Source organism: Hordeum vulgare, chromosome 2H (assembly GCF_904849725.1).
Source record: "Hordeum vulgare subsp. vulgare chromosome 2H, MorexV3_pseudomolecules_assembly, whole genome shotgun sequence".
In the NCBI taxonomy this organism is placed as follows: Eukaryota; Viridiplantae; Streptophyta; class Magnoliopsida; order Poales; family Poaceae; genus Hordeum; species Hordeum vulgare.
In genome coordinates, this window is record NC_058519.1 from 22,899,678 (window position 1) to 22,909,494 (window position 9,817).

The 9,817-nt window shown below is 42.5% G+C and overlaps 1 protein-coding gene across 1 annotated transcript; it reads left to right on the forward strand.

The window, feature by feature from the left end:
• Positions 1-4,225: 4,225 nt before the first annotated feature.
• LOC123429302 (probable cystathionine gamma-synthase 2) lies at positions 4,226-6,300 on the forward strand. Its single transcript, XM_045113359.1, has 5 exons — positions 4,226-4,971; positions 5,078-5,281; positions 5,395-5,481; positions 5,577-5,899; positions 6,020-6,300. The coding sequence occupies exons 1-5, from the start codon at positions 4,327-4,329 to the stop codon at positions 6,141-6,143; spliced, it is 1,383 nt and encodes a 460-aa protein (XP_044969294.1). The 5' UTR covers positions 4,226-4,326; the 3' UTR covers positions 6,144-6,300.
• Positions 6,301-9,817: the final 3,517 nt, after the last annotated feature.

Sequence of the window (9,817 nt, forward strand, 5' to 3'; positions counted from 1 at the left end):
TATGACCGTATGTGGTGCTCATTGTAGTGTGTTGTGCGGAAGTGCACCATCATTTCGTGCAGACTATGGACACAGTTACTTGGAGATGATAGCTCTAATTTTATTCAACCAATAGGAACTGCGCCTGGTAATATGATTCAAACATATTCAAGAAAAACAGTTCTGCCCACTTGGCATTTTGCATGCACCTTGCTTACTGACTTGGAACCTTCAAAATCGAACACTAGTCTCAGCTATCATTCAGCGGATAAATTTGCTGATTTGCAGCTATACTTTTTCTAAAAAAAGCTTGAATATAGATTCATTACCTAGCTAGCAAACATTCGTCGGTACAGTGTATCTTTCTTCTGTAGTTGATGAAAATTGAATTACTATTCATCGCAGTTGAACGTTGATTCTCAAAAATTTATTTTTTGGATTTTTAGGTATGCCTCAAGAATATGTCTAATGAACATGGATTACATCATGAGACATATTTACATATACACTACAAAATAAATATTTCAGATACATCATGAGATATATTTACATCTACAATTCAAAATAAATATCATTAGATACATCACGACACATAGTTGTAGGCTTTATTTAATAAGTATTACTGACAATGATGTGTTTCTGTATAAATAAGCTCAAACTCAACAATGTTTGACTTTAAAAAATTCGCACTATATTACGAAGCAAAAAGAATTTTCTATTTATACGACAAATGAAGCCAATACATTTTTTTGCTATGAATAAAGCAAATCAGTTAATCCATATAGACTAAATTATGTCATATGTTGGATCATTATAGGCCGGATTATGTGATTACTCCCTCCTTCTCGGTTTAGAGAGCATGCGCGTGGTTCTAGATCCTTGATTTGACTAACTGAATATGTGTTATATGTCATAAAAATATATCGTTAGTTTCTTAAGCGGATGTATCTTCTAAATATTTTTTTTTCATCACATATGATACGTATATATTTAGCTATTTAAATTGTCAACCTAGAACTACACGCATGCTCTGTAAACTGAGTCGGAGGGAGTAAGATTTAATCATCAGTAACTCAAACAGTTGGCTCATTGCAATTTATGCCCTTTCCTTAAAAAAACAGTTGGCTCATTGCATTGATGATATCATGTGTGATATAATATCATCAAATCACCAATTGATTGTTGCTTAGGGCTATCGATTAATACCTTGTAATACATACATCTAACTAGTATAATAAAAGAAATACGCTTTGAATATATGCTTCACAAGCCACATGATCACAAAACTAGTAAATGTACGCTGACGTTTTGTATTAATCAACTGGAGGGATTGTTCTTAGCTCGTAGTTCTTTTGCAAAAGTGATATCAAATAAATATTACCCATCTCTGTTGTCTAGACCTAGGTAAACAATTTGTCTATGATGATATCCCCTCAGGCTGCTACACCCAACTCTATTGTTTTCTATGACTCTTAGCACGATCATAAGATCAATATGGTAAATTGACCATCTTCAAAAAAGTTAGTTATGCTTTTGATTGATGCTGATGATGATTTTACGTTTTGATGCTAGCGTGAGTACTATCAGTTGGCAGACCCTGCTTTAATCATGAGGACCATATGAGTTCTCATTGGGAATAGAGTGTTCCATCCCTTGGGTCTATGACATCCCTACAATGAACGTTAAGGAAATCCCGTCGCGAGCTCGTGACCTTGCTTGACCTTGGGTAAAAATATGTAAAAACTATTGGCGGTTGGATATCAAAAAGAAATTGTTCCCGGGTTTTCTAATTGAAATCGACAGGAACATACACGTCTTGTTTCACAAGAAATAAGTGTAAAAGGGTATCTTGCAGTAATATCAGCTGGGTAAGTTTGCCTTCTTTTTCCATTTGATGCAACCCATTCTACTGTATAAAATGTATTTAGATTATAATTACTGGTAGTTGCACAAGTTTTGTTAGATAAGGTGTACGGGACTTCCAAAGGGTTGTATCCAGAAATAACCTCCGAAACAGTTTTCTAGTATATCAGTGGTTGCACGCCTAGGTTTCATTTGGCGTGCCGCTGTTTCTTGTAGATCCTATTGGACTGGTTTTGTTTCTTTCATCAATTCTAGCGAGGTACTCCCCTCTTTTCGGTTTATTTAGGGTTTAATTCCAAAATCTCACCAACCAAGGTCGGGGGTGAGTGGTTACGACACCAGGGACCAGAATTCCTTACCAACGTCTGTTGGAAAAATTGCCGACCAAAAATTTACCAGGAAAATTTTAAATAGGCCGTGGATCAGAAAACCTCTATGCAGTGACACCATCGGTCTGGAATGCTTCAACATATATCATCCCACAGTCTGTCATGAATTCTTTTATGGCCTACAGGCCGTCGGTTAGTAAATAACCCCGACCAACAATCGAATGCTAACTAGGCAGAATGGCCAAATTTTTAGCGCCAATAACTAACCCAACCTGCGAATATTTCCACCAAAATGAATAGTTTCCTCTTCATTCGTCCCACCTCAGACGTGTGCAAAGGCAGCCAAATCTCTAGCTCGTTCCCCATGCAGTTTTTCCGACCAACCCGTGTGTGAGTGATGCAGTGTTGTGGTGTAGTGGGTGGCATAAATTAGTTCGCAAAAGTACTCAATTAATGTGCTTGTTTTTCTCAAAAAATATGGTTACTAGTGCATGTGTAGCCTAAATGACTGAAAAAATTGAACTGCATTGGTTAGTTTTCTGTTAATCTTTGCATGCAATGTTTAATGCACCCCAAAATCTAAACATGTGATAGAGAGAAATAAATTGAGATTTGGAAAACATACAAACAGTTTTTTATATAAGCCATATAAACAAGAAGGGAGGCAGTATCCACAAAAGCCCAAACAAACCCAACTTTGTTTAATGAGGTCTTCTCCCGAGTGTATCATCGATGACAGTACGGCATCGTAGATGTAAACACGCTGTTTTGGCATATGACTTTTCTTAGATTCGTCTTGGCCCTGGTCAGTATTTCTTAATCCCACTCGCATGTTGTTGTTAAGTAATCTCATCCTTTAGGAGGAAGATGAGTAGATGATAAGTAAATGTTTTAGTATACAAAAAACATCCTTACTGTCGGTGACTGTGCCTCTTCATTTACAGTACATGTAGTTTTGAGTATTTGTATGTGGGCGACGACGCGGTGTCGACTGAGCTATTTGAGGGGGGGGGGGGGGGTTGGTGAGAAACCAAAGATGGCAGTCATATTGATTGATTCATGAGTGTTGTTGCATAATATCCAATGTTGAACAATCCTTGATGGAGTGAAGATAATCAAGAGTGGTTACTTACTCGTTCATGAAGAACCATGGCTGGGCACCGTCATCAAAAGTATTTTGGAATGAACAATAATAGCTTAAATTTTAGCTTGCTTTCGAGAAATTGTGTAGGGTTACAAGGTCATTAATGGTCATAGAAAAGTTTCACTGGATCCGTTGATTTGTCATTCCTTCCTTGTAAGACGAACTTTGTCAAAGCTGTTCGGCGGTTTGTCTCGTAAAAAATTCTTTTGCAAGATAATAATATTGTATGCAAGGGTGCCTCACACAAATATCAGCTGAGTATGCATGCTTAGTTTTCCATTTCATCCGACCCATTCTAACGAACTGAAATTAGAGTTATACCAGGTGCAGAAGTGCAACTTTGGTTAGATATTATGTAAGAAACTGCCTAAGGGTTGTATCCCGAAACCACCTCCGAAACCGTTTTCTATACAAGTGATTGCATGCCTAGGTTTCCATTTGATGCGCCGCTGTTTCTTCCTTCCTTGTAGACGATCCTACCTGACGAGGTTTTGTTTTTTGCAAGCAAACCCGGAGCTTTGTTTAATGAGGTCTTCTCCAGCGCGTACCATCTATAGTATCACAGTACGGCGTTGTAGATGTAAACACGCAGGTTTGACCTAAGACTTCGCTTAGATTAGTCCTGGCCCAGGTCAGTATATCTTAATCCCACTGGCACGTTGCAGTTAACTAATCACATGCCTTATTCAGTAGTAGCTTATAATCATGGATCCACTAGTACATTTTAATTACCACGCGGCTTAATTACACGCTTGAGAGACCGAGCATGGATACCACATGTGGCATGTGGTAGTGGGTCGATATTATATGTGGGCAGACAGTTAGATATGGATAGACGCGCACAGAGCCAGACTGATCGATCGGCCAGTATAAATTACCACCGTTGTATACAGATAGGAAGAGCACAAACGAGCAGCTCTGCATAGCTTGTTCATTGTTCTCATCTCAGCTTAGCGAACCTCTTCGATTCCACCTGTTTTCACTACTCTTCCTCGATCCCACTAGTAATTCATGGCGCGGTCATCGTCTCCTATCGCCAACAATGGTTCTTCCACCGAGCAGCGCCGCCTGCTCCGCGCTCGCCGTTCTTCAAAGCGCGTCACTGCTTTCAGCCCGGAGGCGCTCCGTGGTGCCACCCTTCCCGGTGCAGAGCCAGAGCACCCTGCCGGTGTCGTCGCTGCCGCCACGGCTCCGAAGCGAGATTCTACTCTCTTTGATGAGACCCTGGCAGTCCATGCCGGGGAGAAGATGGGGAAGAACGGCTCCATGGACACAGACTCGATCGCGACGCCGATCGTGAGTGGCACGACGCACTGGTTCAAGAACTCAGACGACCTGATCGCGTTCAAGGAAGGCCGGCGCCACAGCTTCGAGTACGGTCGCTACGGCAATCCCACCGTGAAGGTCCTGGAGGACAAGATCAGCGCGCTCGAGAGGGCCGAGTCGACGCTGGTCACGTCATCCGGCATGAACGCCATCGTCGCCACGCTGCTCGCGCTCGTGCAGCCTGGCGCCGGCCACGTGGTGACCACCACAGAGTGCTACAGCGAGGCGCGCGCCTTCATCCGCGACAAGCTCTCCAAGATGGGCATCAAGGTGACATTCGTCGAGCTGAACGACATGGACATGCTCAAGGCCGTTCTTGACCAGGGCGAGGTACGTTAATTTCCATAACATATGTACTCATCATAAATTGATCAGGGTATCTATGCATCTATGTTGGCTGTTTTTCACTCGGTGATGCTTAACTCTGATTGTACAGGTTACACTCTTCTACACCGACTGTCCGACGAACCCCCACCTGAAGTGCATCGACATTAAGCTCGTCGCGGAGCTGTGTCACCGCAAAGGGGCTCTGGTGTGCATCGACAGCACCCTCGCCTCGCCCATCAATCAGAAGCCACTCACCCTCGGGGCTGACATTGTCGTGCACTCCGCCACAAAGTACATCGCCGGCCATCACGATGTGAGTACACATCTTTGCTCACATAATTGCACCGCCATTTTGCTACTCCCTCCGTTTCAAAATAAATGTGGTGGTTTTTGTTTCCAAGATCTCATCGTGTCATTCCATTTCAGGTCATCGCAGGATGCATTAGTGGATCTCAGGCGCTCATCTCTAGAATACGTGCGTGGCATCACGACCTCGGCGGCGCCATTAGTCCGGTATGTACTACATGTGCTCATTCTTATTCAAGAAAAACTAGATGTTAACTTCTGCATTAAAACTAACCACTCACACTGCAACTTAATTACTACAGGACGCAGCCTACATGATCATACGCGGCCTCAAGACAATGGCCCTACGCGTGGAGACGCAAAACCGCACTTCATTGCGCATGGCGCGCCTGCTCGAGAACCATCCCAAGATCGAGCGAGTGTACTACCCTGGTCTCCTGAGCAGCCCGTGGCACGACATTGCCAAGAGCCAGATGACTGGTTTCGGCGGTGTCATTAGCTTCGAGGTAGCCTCGGACCTGCATGGTGTCATGAGGTTCATCGACGCGCTGGAGATACCTTTCATCGCGACGTCGCTCGGTGGGTGTGAGAGCCTCGTGCAGCAGCCGGCGGTCATGTCCTTCTGGTGCGTTGTTTTTTTGGATTAGTTTACATTTGCATCTCACTACAAACTTATATGAAGATGCATGCAGCATGTATGGTTGAATTTTTTGACTTATATGGCATGGATCTTTGTTTTCATCAGGGGTCAGAGTGAGGAGGAGAAATCCAAGAATGGGATCAAAGACAACTTGGTGCGGTTTAGCTTCGGGATTGAGAAGTTTGAGGATCTTAGGGATGACATTATCCAAGCCCTGGAGAAGATTTAGGACACTTCCTGATCATCAATAGTAACAAGGATTTTGACCAAATTAGCTATGTCGAAACCCTTTTGTACATATGATAGGTAGTTAATTTTTGCTAAATTTCAATGGAGATGGAATTGGTAGGATTTTGTTATTTCTTGAAGGAAGAAGCTCCAATTTGCTTCAGGCCTAGAACCATATATAATTGGAAGGAGATGAATATACAAGACATGTTACATTCTGTATCACTAGCACAGTCATGGCATAACTAACATACGAGTCAAAAACCTAGTTTGCCACAGTTTTCTGAACCGCTTGTGCATACTAGTCAGTTAGCTCGAGTCAGCACAAGACGATAGGAAAACCGTTGGTGAAGAGGACCATCACAGGCGGATCACTGAAGATGCCCACCAGAGGCGCAGTTCTACATATATAAGCTATCCACGGGGTGATGTGTTTTCTCATAGATGATTTTACCTATTTTCATAGAAATACATGATACACTAGTGCAAATAAAAAACCGCACCTAAGCGTAGCTAGAATTGTTTCACTAACAGATACTCAAATCACAACTAATATATGTAGACCAATAGCAGTTGCCGATCAACATATAAATCTTGATGAGCAGGCCATATTTCCCCAAAATGTTTAAATCATATGGCTAAACTATAATTATATTGGTCGAATAAAGTCCAAGCAATCATTTTCAACCAAGCGCATCCATAGTTTATAGAATCCCGCATCTACACACTTATAGTGAGCACCACGTAAAGATCTAGTGATTCATTCCTCTTGATCGAGAATGCCCCCGAGGGTCAACGTAGTTCATGAACTAACTATCCATAGTCGTCGGACCCATGACATCCTTTTTCTCGACCGGACATCGATGCTCTAAGTTCTCTAACTGCTGGACCAGGTCGTCCGCCGCCTCTTTATAAAACGCTTATATATTGTTCTTTTCAGGGTAACACAAAGGGTGTTATGCTGGTGACAAATAAACGTGTAGCTGGTCACTTGTTGATTTACTAACTATTTTAATCTAGGCCCCTGTATTTTGGTAGGGTCGAATGCTACTTATGAGCAAACTATGAACAATGGGTGCACTTATATGAAGCAGAAGTCTTCCGAAGATGGAATTGGAGTCATGGGGTGTTTGGTTGGGATTCCAGCCAGCTTCCGGCCTCCGGCTTCAAAGCCAAAAGCTCCTATTTAGAGGCTTCCGGCTGCAACTGTGGCTTTCGATTGCGGCTGTGACAAGGATGAAAGCCACAGCTGCAGCCGGAAGCCGCTAAATAGGAGCTTTTGGCTTAAAAGCCAAAAGCCGGAAGCTGGCTAGAAGCCCAACCAAACACCCGGCAATCGATCTCACTTGCCACTTGCAGGCTGCACTAGTGCACCAGCTTGACCAGCTTAAAGTAGTACTGAAGTCTTCCGATGGAATTAGTGCGCGAGCATGCATGTCTGCTCCGGTACCAACCTCCGCTCTTGGGCTGCATCCACGCTTGCACAACAGCAGCTTGAGTGCTTGACAACATTCATGCATCTCATGCAATACTGCACATGGAAGCCTAGCGCCCGATGGAGCTTCGCATGCTACAAATGCAGGTCCACTGTTCAGTGGGGTTTCGCTTTAACGTCGTGGTCTTATGGAGGTGTATGGCCGGCATCCATGAAGAACTTCAAGAAGGTGACAGATTGGCATACTCGATGGTGAACAAGGTGACATCGAAACTTGTAGTGTCTTATGTGCTTCAGACGTATTAGTAGCTTTGGCGTCGTCCTTAACTGACAAGTGTCAACACAATTGGGTGACTTGTTTTGCTTTAGGTATGCTGGCCGCCAAGATAATCAAGTTAGAGGCGAAAATTTCGATATGTTATAGGGAATTAATATCTTCAATCAGCCACGGTGCATGTGGCCACTTAGCTCGCGATGAAGTCTTCCGGTTAAACTAGAGAGGATCATCCACTAATGTTGTATCTAGCTATCGAAAAATTCTTAGGAAACATCAACCCATAGATCCAATCCACAATACGGCTCCCATAAATTTATCATTCTCGGGGATCATCTTGTCTGGCAACTGATGCAATGCAGCTATCAAAGTAGCCACAAATTAGCCCGTCCCACGGCACACATCTTCCCAATCACCACCAATGATCGGTAAGCGCCGAGAATCGCCCTTGGATCGCAATACCTATACAATCTACATTTAGCTCTTGACGTGTAGACACGTCAGTGTATGCATATAACTTGCCAATCATTTGGAAAATATTCACTTGGACACCAATTCCGAAAAGAAAATTTTACAAACACAACAAGCCGGTATGAGTAACTTATAAAATTCTGCAGGATAAACAACTTGATTAACTGCATAGCAGAGATCAATCATTATGCATCATGCATGTTTGAACAATATTTCCATCTTGAGATATTGACTCGGTAAATCTGATTGCACAAAATATTGGAAAAGAACTTCTCAAAGCGCGTAGTGTGACTCCGCATAGGGCGGTTAAGCCTCATGGTTCATGCACGCTTGATGCATATATATTCCTGTCTTTATAGTGTCACCGAGTTTGATGGGTGACTCTTGGACCCTATTGAAGATCATCTTAGTGATTGAAATAGCTAATGTGTACAGATTGCATAACTGAATATTGTTAGTTTGCTACAATTGTTCACACCTTGGAATTGTTTCGTCCCGGCAGTTAATCCAGTGGTTACATTACCTAGACCTCAAAGTGTCAATGAGGCGTAAAAGACATCAAGTATAACTAAAATAATCCAAATGAGTAATACTATAGTTGATCATTACAAATTATTTGATGGCACCTCGCAGATGTAATCAGTAAGTAAGGCCTAGTGACTCAAACCAAGTGTCTACAATGAAAACGTACACATGGACTGTAACTCAAATGATATTCAAACTTTGAGAGTTGGCTGGCTGCTTTGACATTTCTCATGTGATGCACCCCTCTTGTATCGTACGCATTAGTAGCTACTACGGTACTACTCCCTCCATTTCTAAATATATGTTTTTCCTATATATTTCAATACAGACTTACAGACATATATATAGACATATTTTAGAGTGTATGTAGTCTATATTGAAATCTCTAAAAAATCTTATATTTGATTTGCCGTCTGAACCTACTATCAATATTTTAATTTACTTAACAAGTTCTAACAAACGATGGACCTTTCCTCACAGCAAAAGAGGATAATTCCAAACATAGACAACATAACAAGAGAATAGGTAAATAAGGGGACTCTGTCATCAAACACGTATGATTGACGGTTCGGAGAAAATTCCAAGTGCAGTGGCATGGAGAAATTCTCAAAGCACGCGAAACATATTCTTTTCGAGATGAAATCGGAGATCAAGGGGGGACAGAATCACAACTATCCATCCACGATAGGTTCACCTCTTTCCTCAGGGCTGAAGGCAGATAGATGCCTAGCTAAGTGTGGCTCGCTGGAGAGATGAGGGTGGAACTGGGGCATGCATTGGCACGATGGTCACCGACAAGATAAGACGCCAGTCGATTGATACTGCAATGAGCTCTCACCACATGCAAGGGAGAAGCAATAGAGATTCATGTCGAGCAGAGTTGCTAGTGTGTTCATCTGTATATAACTATATATATATGACTGGAAACATCCCTCAAAAGTATTAACGGTGTCGCCCGCGCAGCGCAAGG

What these genes read in the sequence shown, in the direction of transcription:
- LOC123429302 (XM_045113359.1), top strand. Translation starts at nt 4,327, where the DNA reads ATGGCGCGGTCATCGTCTCCTATCGCCAACAATGGTTCTTCCACCGAG. An exon ending in CCGTTCTTGACCAGGGCGAG is followed by an intron (nt 4,972 to 5,077) that starts GTACGTTAATTT and finishes CTGATTGTACAG; the next exon opens with GTTACACTCTTCTACACCGA. An exon ending in ACATCGCCGGCCATCACGAT is followed by an intron (nt 5,282 to 5,394) that starts GTGAGTACACAT and finishes ATTCCATTTCAG; the next exon opens with GTCATCGCAGGATGCATTAG.